The following is a 24,938-nucleotide window of genomic DNA, read 5'->3' as shown; positions in this document are numbered from 1 at the left end:
GTTGAAAAAAAATGCATAAGTAATTTATTTGTAATATTATCTAAGAATTTTTTATCTTCTTAATCAACAGATTCATTATTATTGAATTGCGATAAGGATTTCTTATTAGGAAAAATATAAAACAGTCTTCAGAAAAGAATTCATCAGTAAAGTTTAGCAGGAGAAAAATGAACAGTGGTAAGGATGGAATATGATTCAAATGATAATTTTGTGTTCTGATTCCCAAAACAATAGCTTTTAAGGAGCTACATTCCCAACTCATGTGTCCTGCCTTTATGCTCGCTATCAATTGCAAAAACCAAAAACATATTTTAGGAATCGGGTGCCATATTAAGTCTTTGTAGTCAGGTGCTCCTTTGTATTCAGACTAGGCCTGAGTACAATAATGTAGCACTTGGGAAGGAAGATGCAGCCCAGAAGCCCAGCACTGGAGGCCAGCATAGAGAAGATCTGCACGGCTACCATGTATTTCCCCTTGGTGCTCAGGTAGGTGGGCACAAAGGACACCCAAACACTGCAGAAGACCAGCATGCTGAAGGTGATGAGCTTGGCCTCATTGAAGGCCCCAGGCAATTTCCTGGCCAGGAAAGCCACTGTGAAGCAAATGGCAGCCAGGAAGCCCATGTAGCCAAGGACTGTGTAGAACATGGCAACAGATCCTTCATTGCACTGCAGGATGATCTCTTTAGGCTGGGAGTGCATGTCAGAGTCTGAGAATGGAGGAGAGGTACCCAGCCAGATGACACAGATGAGAATTTGGATACTGGAACAGGAAATGACAATGGAATTAGCCAGACTCTTTCCCAGCCATCTCCTCACCCTGTTTCCTGGCTTAGTGGCCAGGAAGGCCAGCACAACGGTAATAGTTTTTGCCAACAAAGAAGAGACAGCAACTGAGAAGATGATGCCAAAGGCCGTCTGCCTGAGAAGGCAGGTCACTTTCCTTGGCCGGCCTATAAACAGAAAGGAGGACAAAAAGGAAAGGAGGAGGGAGACAAGGAGGATGTAGGAAAGGTCCCTGTTGTTGGCTTTGACTATGGGAGTGTCTAGATATTTAATGAATATTCCTAAAACAAGGCCTGTGATTAAGGCCAAAAACAGGGCAGTGGAAGCCAATAGGGTCCCCAGATATTCATCATAGGACAGGAAGGTGATAATCTTGGGGATGCATTGATCTCTGTCCTTGTTGGAGTATTGATCTTCTGGACATTTGGTGCAGTGGTCTGCATCTGGAATAAGAAGAGTGTCTGCATGAACATTTTCCTGCAGACTAGCAAAAAAAGCAAGTCAGTTTTGAGTCCAGCCAACTCCCACAAATGGAAACAGTGATGGGACTTGCTATTTCCGCTAATCAACACAAAGTTGGTCCTTTCCATGCAGTTCCCTATTGCAGATAACACCTCATTCACCTCCCAAGGAAGAGCTTGGAGTGACCTAGAAGCTCCAAGTTCTTAATTGCAGCTACATCTAATCTCACCCCAACACCAGGTGTTGTCAGATGGGCGTAATTTACAAAAAAATGTTCCTTGGAGGAGCATGGACTGGAACTCTTGTCTTCCCAGTACAAACCAAACATCCTAGCTACTTTGCCTCACCGACTGGTTCAAGGAAGCCTATCAGATGCAGCAACACTGCCTAATTCTTACATACTCAAGGCTGTCTCAGTGGTACCTGGAAAGCTTTATTAAGACTATGTAAATCACCATTGAACCTTTATTAAATTCAACCATAAGATTATACTTGAATATTCATCAAGAAAGGACATGAATTATTGTTCTTTTTGCTGCACATTCGTCTGAAGTCTCCTACCTTCCTGAGTGGAGATCATTCCTTCTGCACATGGAGCACAACCATGGCAGCAAATTGGTTCCCCTTCCTGAACCTTCTTGGCATATCCAGGGTGACAGCTTTTGGTACACCTGGAATGAGGAAGGGTCTGACCAAAAAGAGAGAACAGCGTCAATGAAGGACTGTTAGCAAGTAACTTCTGGGTCAGTGTACAGTCTCAGTCTATGTGGAATAGGCACGGCTTTGTTGTGGATGCTTTTTTTGATCCATGGGACAAAACAGAGGGTCATAGACCTTGGGTCACAGTTGGGGCAGAAAGAGATAATCAGGAAGAAAGAATTACAAGGAGACTGTATTGCCCTTGGATTTAGGAGTCAGAGCTGTCTGCCATTATTACAAAGGTCTAGTAAACACACTACAAATCTGCAATCATGGAAACTGTTTACAAATATCAAAATCCATAGAAACAAACAACCAGAAACAGAAAGGTATTTGGAGCAGCCGTGTTGCGCTCAATTCTGAAGTCTGGCATGCTTCCTGACTACTGCAAAAGCCATGCCCCAGTCATATTCTAACCTGCTTTTCCATTTTCATGTTTCTTATTTTGCCTTTCCTCCATTCATCTTCTCTGCTGTATAGTTTTAGCCCATTACTTGGATAGGTATAAGGTATATTATTGTTTCTCCCAACAGAATAGCAGAGCTCAACATATCACTAAAAGGGAATACAACTCAATGAACGGGTTTTCCAAACCTGGTTGAACAGTCTGGACCACTCAAGAGCCTTTTTGTCAATGTTGAATTTTGGGCCTGAGGATCCCTGACTGCTTATGCTCCCAAATTTCACGGCACCCAAGGACTTGCTGGGAAATGGCACCCAGTTCACAATGTCAGATTCAACTGTCAACTGCCCATTCTCATCCAAATAGACTCCTTCCATGGAAGTATTGTAAAACTGGGAGCTTCCCAGGAAAGGGTGAAGCTAGAACAGGACAGAAAGCATGCACATTTAGAAAAGAAGAAAATTATCTAGATAACATAGCCTAATTGCTGAAGATCTTTGTACAGACTGACACTGTGTGTGTGTTTGGGCAATGGATCTTTAGCCCATTGTTTCTGCTTCAGCCATTTGGGACAGACTAAAGCCGTAAGATACATAAGCTTTACTCTGCACCCTTGGAAGAATTCTGCAAGGGTTAGTTTCCTTGGCTAGTAATAGCATGAAGCCTTGCTAAGGAATGAGGTGGTAAAGGGGAGGCAGATTGTCTTCTCAGCAGCAAATTAAAATGTGGGTAACAGTACAGTACAGTGGTACCTCGGGTTACAGACGCTTCGGGTTACAGACTCTGCTAACCCAGAAATAGTACCTCGGGTTAAGAACTTTTCTTCAGGATGAGAACAGAAATCATGCGGTGGTAGCACGACAGCAGCTGGAGGCCCCATTAGCAAAAGTGGTACGTCAAGTTAAGAGCAGTTTCAGGTTAAGAACGGACCTCCAGAACGAATGAAGTTATTAACCAGAGATACCACTGTAAATGGAGGCAAAGTAAAATCAAGTCTGAATGGAATACACAGCACCCATGCCTGTTCAGCCTGTGAGGAAAACAGGAATACCTGCCAAGACTGTATCCTTTGATATTTTAGCCTCTTTTTACCCTTCGCCACCATCTGGTTGGATTTGGAGGAAAGGGCAGCCCTTATGGCCTGTGCCAGAGCAAGGACAAGATTGTAAATACTGTAACTATCCAGAGACAGGATTTTCTCAATCACTTTGTCAGGCAGGGACTCCAGAGTGTCATCTTCCCTGCACCTTTTCCTTCCTTTTACAGATAACATGTGCTTTGAATATGAACACATAAATGATTTATCCCCAAACTTCCACATAGCATCGTAAAATTTTTCATAATTATCATAGTTTGGCCTTCTTTTAATACGAGTTAAGAAAGAGAAAAACCCATGGATGTGCAGGGGAGAAAGCAGATCATAAGACAAATTCAAGGTGAGATCCCACAAAGCTGTTGTGATCCAGACTTTTCCCACAATGGGACTTAAAAGTATTTCAACAATATTTTGCAAAAAACGTATTATACTAAAGAAGTAACGATTCTCCCCATAGTAGACTAATACATTGACTTCGTTCCACCTGAAAAATGTTTCGAGAGGCACTGTTAGTCTCTTCTGTAATGAGGTGCTAAGTGAGAAGGCAGCACAAATTGTGTTCCTGGTTAGCAGGGGCTTCAAGGTCCTCATGAACCTCTCTCCATTGTTGGTGTCTGGAGCAACGAGGCCAATCCAAGTCCAGTTGAAGTGCAGGAGAAGTTGGACTATCCCCAGATACTGATGTTCTTCTTTGGGGACCATTCGGTAGATAAAAGGGAACTGAGTTTTATCATTAAGAGTGTCAGAAACAAAACCATAACTGACCTAGTAAAGCAGAGAAGAGATTAGTGTTGTCACTCCCAATAAAATCCCAAATCCAGTACTTTGTACTTGTCTAGATTATAACTTTTATCTGACACAGGAAACAGAGAAACGGCACAGTTTCATGGGAGCTAAGGAGCTTTACCCCAGGGAGCATCACAATATCCCTTATTTCGTTGTTTGCTTTCAAAAAATGGTGACAGAGTCCTTGGAATGGTTTTTTGCTTTATGTTATGCCCTGACTGCATTTTTTTACCCCTTTTAGAACATGTATTTTGTAGCAGTAATATTTAATTGTATATGATTTCATCCTTATTTATTCATTAAAGTGTCACATTTAAGAAAAAAGGACAGATTTTGTTAAAAAGGAAAAAGCTCACACACAATCACATTAGCTCACGTTAGACCTATAATAGCTAAAGTATCGATTCTCCACACGACTCAGTTTCGTGTTTGGAAATTGGTCAAATTTATTTTTACTAGACATTATATTTCAGATCTTTCTAGGCATTCCTTGAAGTATTGCAAAACTCAACAGTTAGCCCATGTGTTGGAAAGGATGTTCCACTCCAGGGACATATCAACACATGTGTTTGGAGTGTTCCAAAATGAAAAGTTGTGGGAAAATGTGTTTACAGAATTATCCTTTATTCTAAGGCAGACAGTACTCATGACCCCAGAACTGACTCTGTTTAACTTGTATAGACACGATATGTAGCAAATTAGAAACCAAGTATTTTGCCTCATGTTTATTGAATGTTTCCTTTTGCATAATTGTCCATGTATATCACACATGGCACTAGCTTTTATTATTTATTTATTGCTATTTCAGTTTTGATGGCTAGGAATCCAACATAACTGAAATATTCCATTCTCCTGCATGAATTTTGACAATTTCCTCCAAAACCCTTCTCCATGATTCACACCATTTATACCTGTGGGATCTTGAAGACTCAACTAAGGGCTTATCCACACTTCCCCATGTCCCATTGCTTTCATTGGGCAAAATCACAAATTGGTGTTTTTTTCTGGTTTAGAGGGAAAGGACAGATTTTCTGTGGGAAAGGAGTAGGGTAAGGGGGAAATTCTCAGATCCATGCCTAAAAACCACAGGGCAAATGGAAAGCCATTCAGACCTTTGCTTTCTAAGTGTACATAGGTCCAGAGTCTCCTGAGTCATCTTTGCTAAGAGGTGGTTGAGGGCAAATTCTCCTTCTGCCTTAGAATAATGAACAACATTTTCACATCTTTCCAAAGAAATTGCAATAACGTTCTGGGATTTTTCCTTCCCTCCTGACATTCATACCTGTGGGGTTTTGTAGATGCTTGACATGGTGGAAATATCTTTGGATGTGTCAGTGTCAGCCCCTTCAGTAACAGCCAATACGTTATTCCATGGTCCACAATGATAGTTTGGGATGTTTGCCTGCCCAGGGCAGAGCAGGTCCACCATGGCACCAGAAGTCATTCTGGCATCATAATAGTTGTCATAGATGTCATAGCCCAGGGTGAGGTTGGCGGAAAGCCTGTGGTTCTGATTAACCTCCTGAACGGCAAACAAGAAGGACAGGATATGCCAGTAGGCCCGGACTCCTCTCCTGGAAAAAAGTGTGTGTCATCTTGACATTCTTTCCACACAAAGACCAGATTCTGTCATCCTTACCTGTGACGGGGGGCAAAAATCATGAGATGCTTCTGCATCATCTGTACACCTGAGATCCATAAACCGCTTCCTGTTCAAATGTTAGCAGAATGGGCTATTCTAAAGCAAAGGTCTCACTAGTGTGGGTGAAAGCACACAGTTTGCAGTAGATGACTTTCTGCCATTCAGAACGAATCTGACCATTTCCCTCCAAAAGGATGAAAATGGAAGACATGATTTACCAAGCAAAAGTACCAGAAATGAGGATAGCAGACAACAACATTTGGTCTCCATGAAGTCACATTCAGTTTGCATAAAGCTTTTACAACAGTAGGCACAAAAGGACTTACCCATAAACTCTGGTAAAGGGAGGCTCATTGAAGACGCTTGGCTTGAACACAACAGGTACTGCAGATACAACCCCGCTGATGTGGTAGTCTCCTGGCCTGAACCAATTCAAGGGTTCATTTGGATCCCTTATAAAAGTCAATGGGCATTTTGCTTTTGGCACCCCAGATTTTACTTCAGGTAGCAACAACTGCAACCACAGCAGAAGCGGAAGAAGTCGACACATTCTGGGTCTGCTTGCTGCCCCTCCCTTCCTATAGGCTGCTATCAGCAACAGATCTATCAAAGTACTAGCAACCAAAAGCCCAGCTGCCATGATGTAATCAAAGAGAGTATACGTGGCTTGAGAGATAGCAAGGGTTCATTTGAGCCTCACAAAGGCAGCATAGGTTTCCCACCCTTGGGGGCCCAGGAGAGAGATATTTATGTCCACGTTCTTTCAGGCAAAGTTTGTAGAACTTACATTGCGTTGCTGTTCCTTGCGATTGGACTCTAATATGACCTTATTTCTGGGGTGGTGGTGGGGAGTCTCTTGAGCTTTGGTAAGAAAAGAAGTAAATCACCATTATTTTAAATAATTGTGAAGGGGAGGATTGCCTCTGCAACCTCCTGGAGTCTCCTGGTGGCTCCAGGTACAGAGCGGGAGAAAAACATGTTTCTGTGAACTTGTCATTGTAGTTTTACATTGTGACATGGGTCAGAAATCGAGCAGTGGAGCTTGACACGACCTATCCCAGCATCTCTGAAAGTGTCAGCCAAGGACCATCAGTGGACATCAGTTCCACAGCCCAACCAGTACCTCCTGACTCCCCCATCTGTGACCATGCATAGTCCCTTCGCCTAGACCAGTGGCAGTACTGCCAGTTTAAAGTATGCTGAATACAGGTTTCTAGGAGATAAGGAAGTTCAAGGGGGAGGGATAGAGAAGGAAGGGATGTTCCACTCTTCTGAAGGCCTAGGGCAAGAGAATGTGTTGTGTGAAATTAGGTTGAGTGATGTAAGGTTAATATCTTAAATCATCATCCTGGCAATAGAGAGGAAAGAGATAAGAGAGGAGAACTGTTATAGGAGGAGAAAGTGAATGTAAAAGGAGTGGGGAGGATGTATGGAAGTTTTTGGAGTAATATGATAGAAGCTGTGATGGGAGGAGGGAAGATGAAATGAGAGAAGACAAGTAAAATGAGAAGTTTGGAGGTATATAGAATAAAAAGCGGGATAACAATCTCTGCATTCACGGTATTTGAAAGGAGAAATGAAAAGAAATGAAGTACTGAATGAACATTTGGGGAGGGACCATAGCTCTGGGCTTAGACTCTTAAAGTGCATGATTTGCATGCAGAACACTCCGTGTTTCATCCTCATAATTTCCAGGTACGGTTGGAAAAGGGCTCCTGCCTGGAAGTCTGGAGAGCCACACGCAATCATTGTGGACCAGGGATCTCCAATGCTCCTGATGTTTTTGGACTTGGGTGCAGAGACCCATGGTACGACAGTGTTCTTGAAACAACCATAAAGAGTTTGACCAAACTGCGGGAGGCAGTGGAAGACAGGAGTGCCTGGCGTGCTCTGGTCCACGGGGTCACGAAGAGTCGGACATGACTAAACGACTAAACAACAACAAGCAGAGACCCAACATTTCCCACACTTTGATCCTCTGTGTGTTAATGGTCCAAAGAAATGGCCTCATATTTCATCAGTTCATTGTAAAATTGCATATCATTATATATATATATAATTGCTCCCTTCTGTTGTTGTGTTGTTGTTGTTTTATTATTATTATCTCATATATATTATTCAAAGGGACGTTGGTGGTGCTGTGGGTTAAACAACAGTGTCTAGGACTTGCCAAAAGAAGGTCGGGGGTTCGAATCCCTGCAACGGGGTGAGCTCTTGTTGCTCGGTCCCAGCTCCTGCTAACCTTGCAGTTTGAAATCCCATCAAAGTGCAAGTAGATAAATAGGTACCACTCCAGCGGGAAGGTAAACGGCGTTTCTGTGCACTGCTCTGGTTCGCCAGAAGCGGCTTAGTCCTGCTGGCCACATGGCCCGGAAGCTGTATGCCGGCTCCCTCAGCCAATAAAGCGAGATGAGCGCCACAACCCCAGAGTCGGCCACGACTGGACCTAATGGTCAGGGGTCCCTTTACCTTTATATTATTCAAAAGTTACAATACAGTTCTCTCCACTGCCATAATATCACAGAATGATCACTCCAATCCTCAATCCCATTTCACTTGTTGACTCACCAGAAAACCTCACGAGGAACCCAAACACAAATCTGGTTGGCTCCCTTCTCAGCATGCTTGGTTCAGAAAGGGCCAGTGCAAGAGGAAGGTGCTGTGGGCACTGTTGGGCTGCAAGGGCTGGATGTCCCTGTTGTCAGACATTTTAAATGTGTTACAACATGGTGACACTAGATGGTGCTGTGGAGTTCCAGCTTTTGCCAACGTGATTTCCCATTTTGATGTTTACAACATGTTTTCCTGAAACCCCTTTTTGATGTGTCTAGATCCAATCTAGAGAGGATATAATGCTTAGTTATGCTCGAACAGCAAGGATAATGTTGTGTAACAATGTTCTAACAGGGGTAACCACAGACAGCCGGCAAAGCAAAAAAAGTACTAGACAAACTGATTTGAAAAGTACAAACCTATTTTAATAGCTTCCTAATATCTCTTTGCATATTTTGAAATTATCCAGCATATCTTGGGCATGACTCACACCTATTCTGTGTCAACTGCTTTAAAAATGTTTTGCACCTTGCACCACATGAAAAACACCCATGGCACCAAAATTCAAGGTGACTCTCCTGATATGCACAGCAGGAAATAAAGAGATACCAATGGAATATGTTTCTTTTCATTTTGAAACACAATGCATAAGCAATTTGTTTGTAATAATATCTAAGAAATTTTTGTTTTCTTAATGAACAGCATTGATTATTATTGAATTGTGATAAGGATTTCTTATTAGGCAAAATATAGAGATACCTCAGAAAAGAATTCACAAATAAGGTTTAGCAGGATAAAACTGAATGGATGGAATATGATTCAAATGATAATTTTGTGTTCTGATTTCCAAAACAATAGCTTTTAAGGAGGTACATTCCCAACTCATGTGTCCTGCCTTTATTGCTACCATGCTGGCTATCAATCGCAAAGACCAAAAACATATTTTAGGAATCAGGTGCCATATTAAGCCTTTGTAGTCAGGTGTTCCTTTGTATTCAGACTAGGCCTGAGTACAATAATGTAGCACTTGGGAAGGAAGATGCAGCCCAGAAGCCCAGCACTGGAGGCCAACATAGAGAAGATCTGCACGGCTACCATGTATTTCCCCTTGGTGCTCAGGTAGGTGGGCACAAAGGACACCCAAACACTGCAGAAGACCAACATGCTGAAGGTGATCAGCTTGGCTTCATTGAAGGACCCAGGCAATTTCCTGGCCAGGAAAGCCACCGTAAAGCAGATGGCAGCCAGGAAGCCCATGTAGCCAAGGACTGTGTAAAACATGGCAACAGATCCTTCGTTGCATCGCAGGATGATCTCCCCAGCCTGGGAGTGCATGTCAGAGTCTGAGAATGGAGGAGAGGTACCCAGCCAGATGACACAGATGAGAATTTGGATACTGGAACAGGACATAACAATGGAATTAGCCAGACTCTTTCCCAGCCATCTCCTCACCCTGTTTCCTGGCTTAGTGGCCAGGAAGGCCAGCACAACGGTTATAGTTTTTGCTAACAAAGAAGAGACAGCAACTGAGAAGATGATGCCAAAGGCCGTCTGCCTGAGAAGGCAGGTCACTTTCCTTGGCCGGCCTATAAACAGAAAGGAGGACAAAAAGGAAAGGAGGAGGGAGACAAGGAGGATGTAGGAAAGGTCCCTGTTGTTGGCTTTGACTATGGGAGTGTCAAGATATTTAATGAATATTCCTAAAACAAGGCCTGTGATGAAGGCCAAAAACAGGGCAGTGGAAGCCAAGAGGGTCCCCAGATATTCATCATAGGACAGGAAGGTGATAATTTTGGGGATGCATTGATCTCTGTTCTTGTTGGAGTATTGATCTTCTGGACATTTGGTGCAGTGGTCTGCATCTGGAAAAAGAAGAGCATCTGCATGAACATTTTCCTGCAGACTAGCAAAAAAAGCAGGTCAATTTTGAATCCAGCCAACCCCCTTCAAACAGAAACAGTGATAGGGCTTGATGTTTCTGCTAATCTACACAGAGTGTTGGTCCTTTCCATGTAGGTCCCTAGTGCAGATACCCCCTCATTCATCTCCCAAGGAGGAGCTTGGAGTGTTCTAGAAGCTCCAAGTTGTTAATTGCAGCTACATCTGATCTCACCCCAACACCAGGTGTTGTCAGATGGGTGTAATTTACAAAAAAATGTTCCTTGGAGGAGCATGGACTGGAACTCTTGTCTTCCCCTTACAAACCAAACACCTCAGCTACTTTGCCAAACCGACTGGTTCAAGGGAGCCTACCAGATGCAGCAACACTGCCTAATTCTTACATACTCAAGGCTGTCTCAGTGGTACCTGGAAAGCTTTTTAAGACTATGTAAATCACTGTTGAAACTTTATTAAATTCAACCATAAGATTATACTCCAGTATTCATCAACCAAGGACATATTTTGTCTTTGCTACACATTCCTCTGTAGTCTCCTACCTTCCTGAGTGGAGATCATCCCTTCTGCACATGGAGCACAACCATGGCAGCAAATGGGTTCCCCTTCCTGAACCTTCTTGGCATATCCAGGGCGACACCTTTTGGTACACCTGGCATGAGGAAGGGTCTGACCAAAAAGACAGAAAGCATCAATGAAAGACTGTTAGCAAGTAACTTCTGGGTCACTGCAGTCTCAGTCTCAGTCTCAGTCTATGCGGAATAGACATGGATTTGTTGTGGATGCTTTATTTGATTCATGGGACAAAACAAAGGGTCATAGACCTTGGGTCACAGTTGGGGCAGAAAGAGATAATCAAGAAGAAAGAATTACAAGGAGACTGTATTGCCCTTAGATTTAGGAGTCAGAGCTGTCTGCCATTATTACAAAGGTCTAGTAAACACACTACAAATCTGCAATCATGGAAACTGTTTACAAATATCAAAATCCATAGAAACAAACAACCAGAAACAGAAAGGTATTTGGAGCAGACATGTTGTGCTCAATTCTGAAGTCTGGCATGCTTCCTGACTACTGCAAAAGCCATGCCCCAGTCATATTCTAACCTGCTTTTCCATTTTCATGTTTCTTATTTTGACTTTCCTCCATTCATCTCCTCCCCCGTATAGTTTTAGCTCGTTACATGGATAGGCATAAATTATATTGTTTCTCCCAACAGAATATCAGAGCTCAACATATCTCTAAAAGGGAATACAATGCAATGAATGGGTTTTCCAAACCTGATTGAACAGTCTGGACCACACAAGAGCCTCTTGGTCAATGGTGAATTTTGGGCCTGAGGATCCCTGTCTGCTTATGCTCCCAAATTTCACGGCACCAAAGGATTTGTTGGAAAATGGCACCCAGTTCACAACGTCAGATTCGACTGTCAACTGCCCATTCTCATCCAAATAGACTCCTTCCATGGAAGTATTGTAAAACTGGGAGCTTCCCAGGAAAGGGTGAAGCTAGAACAGGAAAGAAAGCATGCACATTTAGAAAAGAAAAAAATTATCTAGATAACATAGCTTAATTGCTGAAGATCTTTGTACAGACTGACAATGGGATCTTTAGTCCATTGTTTCTGCTTCAGCCTTTTGGGACAGACTAAAGCCATGAGATACATAAGCTTTATTCTGCACCGTTGGAAGAATTCTGCAAGGATGAGTTTCCTTGGCTAGTAATAGTATGAAGCTTTGCTAAGGAAGCAGGTGGTAAAGGGGAGGCAGATTGTCTTCTCAGCAGCAAATTAAAATGTGGGTAACACTGCCAGACTTAAAGTTGTACTATGAGGCCGCAGCTGTCTGCTGGCTAAAAGATTGGCTACTTCTCGAAGACACTGATGTATTGGATCTGGAAGGTTTTAACAATGCTTTTGGTTGGCATGCATATTTATGGTATGACAAGGTTAAGCTCAATAAGGCCTTTAAGAACCATATTGTCAGAAAAGCAGTGTTTAATGTCTGGACAAAATATAAAGGCTTATTGGAAAATAAAACTCCAAGGTGGCTTTCACCGCTGGAAGCTAAGGCCCGAAAAAGACCCAATATGGAGGCCAAATGGCCAAAATATTGGGAAATATTAGAAAAAGATGGAGACAATTGGAAATTGCAGAGTTTGGAGAAAATGAAGGATAAAGTGCGAGACTGGTTACACTACGCTCAGATTAATGAAGTTTTTAAAAATGACAAAAAGTTAGGGTTCCAGGTGGAGAAATCGAAATTGGAAACAGAACTGTTAGAACCTAAGACTAAGGTACTTTCAAGAATGTATAACTTGCTGTTAAAATGGAATACACAAGATGAAATGGTTAAATCGGCTATGATAAAGTGGGCACAGGACATAGGGCATAATATCATGTTTGAGGACTGGGAAAGGTTGTGGACCAACGGGCTGAACTTCACTGCATGTAATGCTCTGAAGGAAAATGTAATGAAAATGATATATAGATGGTACATGACCCCAGTTAAACTTGCCAAAATATACCATTTGTCTGATAACAAATGTTGGAAATGTAAAGAAAATGATGGAACATTCTTTCACCTCTGGTGGACTTGCCCTAGAGTGAAGGCCTTCTGGGAAATGATATATAATGAGCTGAAAAGGGTATTTAAGTATACCTTCACTAAGAAACCAGAGGCATTCCTTTTGGGTATTGTCGACCAGAAGGTGTTAAAGAAGGATCGAACATTTTTTATGTATGCAACAACGGCAGCAAGGATACTCATCGCTAAGTACTGGAAAACTCAAGATCTACCCACACTGGAAGAGTGGCAGATGCAACTGATAGACTATATGGAACTAGCCGAGATGACCGGCAGAATCCGAGACCTGGGAGAAGAGAAGGTTGAAGAAGATTGGAAGAAATTTAAGATTTATTTTAAAAAGCATTGTAATTTGGCTGAATGTTAAGATGGAGGCTAGATCATAAATAATTGACCACCATTAAATTAGATGCAATTAGCATGATGTGAGATTAAGGAAAAATCATAAACCTTTGGGAGAGCTATTAGATTATATTCTAAAGGAATGGGACATAAGAATGTAAACAAGATGATAAATTGCGGGCAAGAATTGACAATGATGCAAGTGGGAGCGGAAGATGTGAGGGAGTCCAAAGAAATTAAGAAATTATGTTATGATATATGTTACATTGTTTATTATATTTGCATTTGTGTTTAAAAATCTTAATAAAAATTTATTTAAAAAAAAATAAAATGTGGGTAACAGTACAGTAAATGGAGGCAAAGTAAAGTCAAGTCTGAATGGAATTCACAGCACCGATGCCTGTTCAGCCTGTGAGGAAAACAGTAATACCTGCCAAGACTGTATCCTTTGATATTTCAGCCTCTTTTTACCCTTCAACACCATCTGATTGGATTTGGAGGAAAGTGCAGCCCTTAAGGCCCCTGCCAGAGCAAGGACAAGATTGTAAATACTGTAACTATCCAGAGACAGGGTTTTCTCAATCACTTCGTCAGGCAGGGACTCCAGAGTGTCATCTTCCCTGCACCTTTTCCTTCCTTTTACAGACAACATGTGCTTTGAATATGAACATTTAAATGAATTCTCCCCAAACTTCCACATAGGATAGTAAAATGTTTCATAATTATCATAGTTTGGCCTTCTTTTAATACGAGTTAAGAAAGAGAAAAACCCACGGATGTGCAGGGGAGAAAGCAGATCATAAGACAAATTCAAGGTGAGATCCCACAAAGCTGTTGTGATCCAGACTTTCCCCACAGTGGGTCTTATATAATTTTCAACAAATTTTTGCCAAGCACGTATTGCACTAAAGAAGTAGCGCATCTCTCCATAGTAGATTAATACATTGATTTTGTTCCACCTGAAAAATGTTTTGGAAGGCACAAATACACTTGTATGCTGTACTGGAATGCTAACTGAGAAGGCAGCACAAATTGTGTTCCTGGTTAGCAGGGGCTTCAAGGTCCTCATGAACCTCTCTCCATTGTTGGTGTCTGGAGCAACGAGGCCAATCCAAGTCCAGTTGAAGTGCAGGAGCAGTTGGACTATCCCCAGATACTGATGTTCTTCTTTGGGGACCATTCGGTAGATAAAAGGGAACTGAGTTTTGTCATTAAGAGCATCAGAAACAAAACCATAACTGACCTAGTAAAGAAGAGAAGAGATTAGTGTTGTCACTCCCAACAAAATCTAGTACTTTGTACTTGCCTGAATGATAACTTTTCTCTGACATGGGAAACAGAGAAAAGACACAGTTTCATGGGGGCCAAGGAGCTTTACTCCAGGGAGCTTAACAACACCCCATATTTAGTTGTTTGCTTTCCAAAAATGGTGACAGAGTCTTTGGAATGGGTTGTGTTTGCTTTATGTTATGCCCTAATTGCATTTTTTAAACCACTTTTAGAATATGTATCTTGTAGCAGTTTTATTTAATTGTATATGATCTCATCCTTATTTATTCATTAAAATGTCACATTTAAGAAAAAAGAACAGATTTTCTTAAAAAGGAAAAAGCTCACACACAATTACAATCAATATTTTTAGCTCACATTAGACCTACAATAGCCATTAGTTCTTCTATATAAAATTAAGCTCTAAAATTAGTTGCTATAAACCCTACAGATATCTAAATAGATTGCTGAGGTATTTGTAGTAGAAGAAACTTGCCTTGTGGCATACACTGTAATCCTCCTCCTTATATCATCCGCTCAGTTTCTTAAGTGAGAAATGTGTGCAGATTTATCCCAAATAAATGTACAATCTTTGGAGAATAAATATAGTTTGACAGCAACAACACATTTCATTTTGTGTTTATGATGGCACAACGCAAAATCATAACTATTTACAGTGGTACCTCGGGTTAAGTACTTGATTTGTTCCAGAGGTCCATTCTTAACCTGAAACTGGTCTTAACCTGAAGCACCACTTTAGCTAATGGGGGCTCCTGCTGCCGCTGTGCCGCCGGAGCACGATTTCTGTTCTCATCCTGAAGCACTATTTCTGGGTTAGCGGAGTCTGTAACCTGAAGCGTATGTAACCTGAGGTACCACTGTACTGAATTATTTCTATGTTAGGGTTCCTGAGGTACCACTGTACTGACTTATTTCTATGTTAGGCTATGTTAGTTATTTCTGACTTATTTCTATTTTGAGATATTATTATTATTATTATTATTATTATTATTATTATTATTATTATTGAATATTAGAATTCATTTGGGTTCTCCTCCCAGTTGTTTCTCCTCTAGTTGGTTCTGCATTTTTATACTACATTCCCTGTATTTCATCATGGTCTAAACCACTAACCCTCTTGGAATTTCTGATCTGAAGGTCAACGGTTTGAATCCCCATGATGGAGTGCGCTCCGTTGCTCTGTCCCAGCTTCTGCCAACCTAACAGTTCAAAAGCATAGCAGTGCAAGTAGAAAAATAGGTACTGCTGCAGTGGGAAGGTGCATGAAAATAGTGTTCCGTTGTGCCAAAAGTGGTTTAGTCCTGCTGGCCACATGACCCAGAAAGCTGTCTGTGGCCAAACACCGGCTCCCTCGGCCTGAAAGTGAGATGAGTGCTGCACCCCATAGTCACCTTTGACTGGACTTAACAATCCAGGGGTCCTTTACCTTTACCTTTACCTTCCTAGATACAATACTAGTGAATCACAGAATCGTCAACTTGGAAGGGGCCACAAGGGTCATCTAGTCCAACCCCCTGAAATCCAGAATCTTATGTGGCTAGAGGTCTGATTAAGACTGAAAGCAAATTACAAGAATAGATCATTTCAAGGGGTGTGTGGCTCTACAGAAACACTTAAAGCTTCCACTCCTGGGCGCCAAAATTTGTGAAGACGTTTAAGAATTGTTACCCACCCTGTACTCTTCAGAATCTCACCTTCAGAAATGATTAAAAGGTTCATAAAAAAGGGAAAACTGTCATTTTATACATACATTTATATACAGTGGTATATAAATGATGATTCTAATATATATACAATTGTTGATAGCATACTATTTTTAATGAATGCTTTCCAAACATCATAACATATGTCCAACAGTCAACATCTATAAGCTATCTGTTCATATGTTGTATAGTGTCCAGGTCAAGGGAAATAATAGTATCATTCTATTCTGCCTTGGTCAGACCACACCTGGAATACTTTGTTCAGATCTGGGCACCACAATTGAAGAAGCATGTTGACAAGGTGGAACGTGGGCAGAAGAGGTCAACTAGGATGATCAAGGGTCTAGGAGTCAAGCTTTATGAAGAATGGCTGAAGGAGCTGGGTGTGTCTAGCCTGGAAAAGAGGAGACTGAGAGGAGATATGATAGCTGTACTCAAATATCTTAAGGGCTGTCACATATAAGAGGGAACATGTTGCAGGGGGTTGGACTAGATGACCCTTGAGTTACTTCCAACTCTAATATTCTGTCATTCTGTGATTCTAAGAGTTGCCATGTCTTCTATTCTTTGATTAAAGGGGGCCATAGAGGGGACGCATAGAGAGACCCTTCTATGCCATTAATTCTAAGTGATCCAGTTATTTTTCATGAAAGTAATCATCTTTCATGAGTCAAGGTAGTATATGAATATGTAAATAATTACATTAAGAATGTAAGTCTCAAGCTTTTCCTTTACTGTAAATTGCTCTTACTTTTACAGGTTTGTCTAGAGTTTGCTTAGCCAGAGCTCACAGAGTTAGTTTCAAAGGATGACATTCCATTGCCTTGTCATGCACTTTTTGTATTTTGCCTCTTGTTCCTTTAATGTTTCCTTTTGCATATTTGTTCATTTGTATCTCACACAGCACTAGCTTTCATTACCTATTCCATTCTTCTGCCTTAATTTTGACAATTTCCTCAAATATCCTTCTCCATAAAACACAGCATTTGCATCCGTAGGATCTTGTAGATTTAGCTAAGGGCTTATTGACACTTCCCTTATCCCGTTGCTTTTCCAATTTAGAGTGGGTTTTCTGTGGGAAAGGAGTAGGGTGAGGGAGAAATGGCCTGGGTCCATGCCTACAAAGCACATGGGAAATGGAAAGCCACTCAGACCCATGTTTCTAGCCATGGGATGGGAAGAAGTGTGAAGAAACCCAGAATCCCCTTAGTCATCTTTGCTAAGAGGTGTTTGAGGCCAAATTCTCCTTCTGCCTTAGAATCATGAACGACATTTTCACATCTTTCCAAAGAAATTGCAATAACTTTCTGGGATTTTTTCCTTCTTTCCTGACTTTCATACCTGTGGGGTTTTGTAGATGCTTGACATGGTGGAAATATCTTTGGATGTGTCAGAGTCAGCCCCTTCAATAATGGCCAATGCTTTATTCCATAGTCCACAATAATAGTTTGGGATGTTTGCCTGCCCAGGGCAGAGCAGGTCCACCATGGCACCACAAGTCATTCTGGCATTGTAAAAGTTGTCATAGATGTCATAGCCCAGGGTGAGGTTGGGGAAAAGCCTGTGGTTCCGGTTGACCTCCCGAACGGCAAACAAGAAGGAAAGGATATACCAGTATGCCAGGAGTCCCATCCTGGGGAAGAACTGTGTGTCAAATTGACATCCTGTTTCTTTCCACACAGAGACAATATTGTGTCGTCCTTACCAGGTACCGGGGGGGGGGGGGCAGAAATCATGAAATGGGTCTGCGCACCTGAGATCCATAGACCCCTTCCTGTCCAAATATTAGAAGAATGGGGTATTTATTCTAATGCAAATGTCATAATAGTGTGGGTGAAAGCACACAGTTTGCAGTAGATGAGTATCTAACATTCGGAATGAATCTGAACATTTTCCTCCAAAGAGAAGAAAATAGAAGACATGATTTACCAAACAAAAGTACCAGAAATGAGGAGACATGTCTGGTAGCATGCCCTAGCCAAGGGGAGACAGGAAGGGTAGCTGCCCCCCCATCAATAAAAATAATTAACTATCTGAGCCTCAAACAAAAATCCTGGCTACACTCATGCCTGGTAGACAAGGACTTTGGTCTCCATGAGGTCTTATTCAATTTGCATAAAGCTTTTACAGCAGTAGGCATATAAGGACTTACCCATAAATTCTGGTAAAGGGAGACTCATTGAAGATGTTTAGTTTCAATACAGGAGATGCTGAGGATATGACCCCACTAATATGGTAGTCTCCTCGCCTGTACCAATTCAAGGGTGCATTGGGATCCCTTATCAAAGTCAATGGACATTTTGAGCTCAGCATCTCTGGTGTTGCTTTAGGTACTAGCAATAGCAACAGCAGAAGGTGAGTTATGATGCACCTGCCATTTACTCCAAGTTCCTTCTTGAGTGCTACCAGCAGCACAGCCAGCAGATTACCAGCAGCTAAAATCTGCTTGGAAGACCCAGGCTGCAGTGACTTAATCACAGAGAACATGCCTGGCGTACATGGCTTGAGAGCCAAAGAGGATTCAATCCAGCCCCACGTAGGCAGCATAGCCCCACCCCACCCTCAGTGGCACAGTGGAGAAGCATTTATGTACCGGTCTCTTCTGGCTGAGTCTGATGAAGTTGCATCATGTTGTTGTTTACTGTTGAACTCAAATATGATTGTATTCCTCTTGAGCTTTGGCAAGATGATGACAAAGAAATCACCACTGTTTTTAATAATTACATTTCCCTCACACCTTGCTGCCTTCATGGCTCCAGGTGTAGAGCTGAAGAAAAGCATAATAGAGCCATAGAATCGTAGAGCTGGAAGGCACCTCAAGCGTCAGCTAGTCTAAACCCAGCAATTCAGGAATCTCAAGCATCCATGACTGGAAGCCATCCAACCTCTGCTTAAATACCTCCAAGAACGGAGAGTCCACAACATCCTGAGGGAATTCATTCCACTGTTGAACAGTTCTTACCATCAGAAAGTTCTTCCCAGTGTTTAGTCTGAATCATCTTTCCTGTATCTTGAATCCATTGTTTCAGGACGTACCCTCCACAAAGCTTCCTCCATCTTTTAGGTAACAGCCCTTTAGATAGTTGAAGAATTTGCTACAGCAATGTGCTTCTACATTGTGGCATGGGTCAGATAGAGGAAGGGGAGGTTGCCTTGACCTTACCAGCACTGCTCCCAACTTTTCCAGCTACAGTCTAAGGTCACTGAATGCCCTTGGAGATGCTGACCTGAAGGAGACACCTTCTGGTTTTCAGAGCACCTACATACAATTTCATCTTGGCCATATAGAATCATAGAATTGTAGAGTTGTTGGAAACCTCCAGGGTCATCTAGTCAAACTCCCTGCCATGTAGACATCTCAACTACAGTATCCACGACAGATGGCCACCCAAGCTCTGCTTAAAACCCTCCAAGAAAGTCCACAGTCTCCTGAGGGAAATGGTTCCATTGTCGAACACCTCTTACTGCCAAAGTTTCCCCCGATGCTTAGTCAGAATCTCCTTTCTTGTACCTTGAAGTCATTGGTTCAAGTCCCATGCTCCAGAGCAGGAGAAAACTAATTTGTTCCCTCTTCCATGTGAGAGCTCTTAAGATATTTGAAGATGACTATCATATCTTCTCTCAGTCTCCTCTTTTCCTGGTTAAAGATACTCAACTCTCTCCACCATTCTTCATAAGGCTTGGTTTCCAGACCCATGATCACCTTGGTTGCCCTCCATTCCACAGGTTCCAACTTGTCAACATGCTTCTTAAATTGTGATGCTCAGAACTGGACACAGTATTCCAGGTGTGGTCTGACCAACGCAGCATAGAGTAGTACTTTTACTTCCCTTAATCTGGGCACTATACATCTGTTGATGCAGCCTAAAATAGGATTAGCTTTTTCTTGCTGTTGCATCACACTGTTGACTCATGTTAAGTTTGTGGCCCACTAAGATCCCTAAATCCTTTTCACATGAACTGCTAGTAAGCCAGGTGTCCCCCGTCCTATATTTGTGCGTCTAACACCCACCCTTGTTTACACACACACACACACACACACACACACACACACACGGCCCTTCTAGTCTGCTTTTAACACACATACCCTTGTGTGTGCACATTTTTTTGGTTGAAAGGGAATCTCAGTGTTGTAAAAATTCACCTCTACACCCCCTTGTTTGTTACCCAGGTGAGGAACAACCACCTTTTGAATAAAACACAGAAGCAAGGAAACTATTTCCAAGTCCAGCATCCGGATTTGGGAACCCAGCGTTTATTATGGCTATTGTAATAGGACAGAGCTCACTCAACTCAACGTGCCAGTTGAGAACGTCTGCTTCTAGGCACTTCAGAAGAAAAGCTCTTATAGTAGTTCAAACATAGCAAAAAATCATTAAAAAATCTTCACATATGTCAGGAAAGTCATGAGAAGTAAAGCACACATGGCTCCATCCTGGTCTCTTCACCCCCACATCACCTTGAAGTGGTCCTTGTGTGCCCAGGCCATTGGACCATTTTATGTCTTGGGTGTCTGGCATTATCCTGGCAACCTAGCCTTTAGTGAGGAAAGAGCATGATAAAATCCTCTTCCTAGGTCTCAGATAGCTTCAGGGATAGCTGATTTACACTCTGGTGCGAAAACATCCTGCCATTTGTACCACTTTCAGAGGTAGATCAGGAGAGAGGAGAGAGCAGCATAGGAGGGAGATTCACAAGTGCAGAACACACAAAAATCAAGCCTAATACATTCTAAAAGGTTCCAAAATACATTCTGAAAGGTTAAAGGTAAAGGTAAAGGTACCCCTGCCTGTACAGGCCAGTCGTGTCCGACTCTAGGGTTGTAAATGCCATTTACCTTCCCGCTATAAAGCAGTACCTATTTATCTACTTGCACTTAGGCGTGCTTTCGAACTGCTAGGTGGGCAGGAGCAGGGACCGAAAGATGGGAGCTCACCCCGCTGCAGGGATTCGAACCGCCGACCATACGATCAGCAAGTCCTAGGCACTGAGGTTTTACCCACAGCACCACCCGCGTCCCAGTGTGGGGGAGGAAGGGAAAGGAGAATGTTAGCTGCTTTGAGACTCCTGAAGGGGAGTGGAAGGCGGGGTATCAAATCAAAAAATTGAAAAATTGAAAAATAAAGTGAAACATTGAAACATGATTAAAATAAGGTTTTAATGGGGTCTCTAATTCTTATAACATCAGGGAGATAGAGGGAGAGGAAGTGAGGGAAAGCAGGATGGAGAGTTTTGAAATTGCCCAGAGGGAAAGGAGAAGGAGATACCCTGGCGGAGAAACGGGAGGTCCCCCCGGCACTATCGGGGAGGGGGGTACCATCACGCCTGCCCCCGGACACGCGCAGTGCACCCGCCATCGCAACGGGTGCCACGCCCCCGCGGGTGCTGCACAATGCCCCCAGGATGCACGCCATGCCCTGTGGCTGGCGCGCCATGTCCCGGGGTGCATGCTGTGGTGTAGTGGTTAGACTGTTGGACTAGGACCTGGTAGACCAGGGTTCAAATCCCCGCTTAGCCATGAAGCTAACTGAGTATCCTTGGGTGGTCATTGCCTCTCAGTGTAACAGGGTTGCCATGAAGCTAAACTGGGGAGGAGAAGAATCATGTCTGATTGAACCTGGGACCTTATCCATGCAAAAAAAACCCCCAAACTCTACCACTGACCTTTCCTAGATGTGTAAATGTTCAAGTGCACAGGTGTAACAAATCCATATTTTGTGACTGTTAATCCTAGTCCGCCCCTCCCTAATATCAAAGTTGGTGATCTTAGGTTTACTGGTAGGGCAGAGAAGGTGGGGTCACCTACAAAAAAAGAAGAGGAGGATGGACAGCCCCCATCTGGTCATCCATGATGTGCAGATATTTGATAGTTCAAATATTCATTAATAAATGATATATCTATTGATCCTCTAAAAACTGTTTCTTTAGCAAGTTTTGTCAAATGTCAGGCTATGGGACACAGTGGTGATTTCTCACAAACATGTTTCCCCCCAGTTCTGCACCTGCTCCTTGATCAATCCAGGAGAATACAGGAGGAGATGTTTAATTATGTACCTAATTATGTAATTATAGTCTTCTCGCCAAATCTCCAGGGATTTCTCTGCAAAGATTGCCTTTGCAACCGATAATGTAAAGTCAGAACCAAGGCCAAAATGAAAAAGTAATTTCTCAAGAACTCATTAGAGGTGCTCTGCTTCAAGGCCAAAGGCCAACGTGGTCCAGCATCCCATTTTCCACAGTGGCCAAATGGATAAAGCAAATTTATCTAGACCAGGCATGGGGAACCTGTGGCCCTCCACCTGTTGCTGCACTACAGTTCCCATCATCCCCAGGCCATTGCTCATGCTTGCTGGGGCTGATGGGAGTTGTAGTTCAGCAACACCTGAACATAAGAAGAGCCTGCTGGATCAGGCCAACGGCCCATCAAGAACAGCATCCTGTTCTCACAGTGGCCAACCAGAAGCCTACGGGAAACGCACAAGCAGGGCTCAAGCACAAGAGGCCTCTCAACCTCCTGTGGTTTCCAGCAACTGGTATTCAGAGGCACTGCTGCCTCAACTGTGGAGACAGAACAGACCCACCAGCAGCCACCAACAGCTTCTTGCTGCTCCATGAAATTGTCTAATCTTCTTTTGAAGCCATCTTGGTCTGATGGCCATCACTGCCTCCTGTGGGAGCGGGTTTTATAGTCTAAGCAATGCCCGGATGAATATTTTCTCTTAGCTATTCTGAATCTCCCAACATTCAGTTAGACTGGGAGTTCAAAGGTTCCCCATTCCCAGTCTGGACCCATTGCAGTCTGGCTTTAGGCCTGGATAGCAGATTGGGAAAAACCTGGTCACTTTGATTACCATTTTCTGGAGAGGGTTCTGCCCTGTTCATTCTCCTGGACCTATTGATAGTTAATCATATGAAGGCTGTGTGGGTTGGGAGAAGAAGGCACTGTGTTGCAATGGTCCTGTTAACTTTGTTGTTGTTGTTTAGTCATTTAGTCGTGTCCGACTCTTCGTGACCCCCTGGACCAGAGAACGCCAGGCACTTCTGTCTTCCACAGCCTCCCGCAGTTTGGTCAAACTCATGCTGGTAGCTTTGAGAACACTATCCAACCATCTCATCCTCTGTCGTCCCCTTCTCCTTATGCCCTCCATTTTTCTGTTAACTATAGGGCTGCTATTGGCCTCCACAGTCACTTATGGACTCATTGTTAAAACCGTGTTTATGGAAGACAATCTTACTCGGCTATGAGTGATCGCCAAAGAAGAAAACCAGAGAGCTGTGCATATTATTATTATTATTATTATTATTCACTTTTCTCAGAGTTTTCCACAGAGTTAACCAAAGCAATTTACAGCCTAAAAACACAGCTATCCAATTAGAAGGTGGGACTGAGAAATCCTGCCCAATAAAAGATGGTGCAGTACTGCCTTTCAAATCAAAGGCCAAAAGCCCAGGTAAAAAAATAGTCTTTTCCTGGTGGCTAAAGATAAATAAAGATGGCACCAGGTGAGACTCCCTGAGGAGAGCATTCCACAGCGCCAAAAGGAAAACTTGAAGAAGACCCTCTGGTGATGATCCGGGGCCTGGGTCTATTCATGTGAGGAGAGGTAGTTCTTGAGGTGGTGGGCTCCTGACCCTCATAAGGCTTTTAAAGTCAAAACTAGGACTTTGAATAGAGCCCGTCAACTAATCAGTAGCCATTGCAGTCATGACAGAATTGGTGTTACATGCCCCGATCGCCCTGCCCTGGTCATCAGTCTGGCCAATGGATTCTGAAACAGCTGATGGAGCTGTGGTCTAAACCACTGAGCCTCTTGGGCTTGTTGATCGCAACATTGGCGGTTCAAATCCACACGATGGGCTGAGCTCCCGTTGCCAGTGACAAAAAAGAATTCCTAAAATGCTCAACCCAAGAGCACAGTAATAATAAGAAGAAATCCTACCCCATCCCGTTAAAAGTTCAGCACCACGGTCAAGGCTGGCTTAATAACCAAAGGCAAGTATAGATGGAAGTGTCTTTGCCGGCCATCTAAAATGGAGAATGATTGCAGCAAGAACATTTGGGGAGGGGGACCATTCCACAGCTTAGCTCCAGAAACAGTCGTCCTTCCTGACTTTCATGTAGGGGCCAAATCAAGGGGCTGAAACTTAATGAGGTCACAAAATCGCAGGTCCGCCAGATGAGCCAGTGACAAAACTGTGGCAGATGAAGGCCGAGTTTGGCATAATCAAGCTGCAATTAATGACTCAGGGACTAGTATTGTGACTCAGTCTCCACAAGTTAAGCAGACTCTCTGCATTCAAAAGCACCAAGTGGAAAAGGCTTTTTATTTCATATCACCCGGCATGCCTCACATTTTACTTGTCTACTCTTGTTTAGTCTTCCCATTTCTTTTCACAGCTTGTATCATATTCCTCCAAAAACTGTCATCTTTCTTCCCTGCTCATTTTATATTCACTTTTTTTTCCTTTCCCCCTCTCTTATTCCTTTACTCTTTCCCCCCAGGTTGTTGTAATTCTAGATATTAACCCTTTATCACTCATTCTAATTTCCCACAACACATTCTTTCGCCCTTTTTCCTCAGAGAAGAGAGATCTCCCTTCCTTCTTTAAACCCTTGCCCTCCTTCAGCCTCTCTGTCTCCTGGACACCTTATGCCCCTTTAAACTGTCAGAAATGCCCTTGGTCCAACCAAAGA

At 42.8% G+C, this 24,938-nt stretch overlaps 2 protein-coding genes across 2 annotated transcripts; both read right to left on the bottom strand.

Moving 5' to 3' along the window:
• Window positions 1-330: 330 nt before the first annotated feature.
• LOC309335222 (vomeronasal type-2 receptor 26-like) lies at window positions 331-5,879 on the bottom strand (the record flags this gene model as incomplete). Its single annotated transcript, XM_081850096.1, has 5 exons — window positions 5,515-5,879; window positions 3,402-4,211; window positions 2,542-2,769; window positions 1,810-1,936; window positions 331-1,229 (listed from the first exon to the last, which is right to left on the bottom strand). The coding sequence occupies exons 1-5, from the start codon at window positions 5,674-5,676 to the stop codon at window positions 331-333; spliced, it is 2,226 nt and encodes a 741-aa protein (XP_081706222.1). The 5' UTR covers window positions 5,677-5,879.
• A 3,511-nt stretch (window positions 5,880-9,390) lies between these two features.
• On the bottom strand, window positions 9,391-17,875 carry LOC309335221 (vomeronasal type-2 receptor 26-like; the record flags this gene model as incomplete). The annotated part of the gene is made up of 4 exons (XM_081850095.1): window positions 9,391-10,289; window positions 10,866-10,992; window positions 11,604-11,831; window positions 17,585-17,875. The coding sequence occupies 4 exons, from the start codon at window positions 17,873-17,875 to the stop codon at window positions 9,391-9,393; spliced, it is 1,545 nt and encodes a 514-aa protein (XP_081706221.1).
• Window positions 17,876-24,938: the final 7,063 nt, after the last annotated feature.

The sequence above is a fragment of the Podarcis erhardii genome (assembly GCF_964252035.2).
Source record: "Podarcis erhardii genome assembly, chromosome: 2".
Taxonomy (NCBI): domain Eukaryota; kingdom Metazoa; phylum Chordata; class Lepidosauria; order Squamata; family Lacertidae; genus Podarcis; species Podarcis erhardii.
Note: the sequence above shows the minus strand (reverse complement) of the source record. Positions and strands in the feature narration are given on the sequence as shown.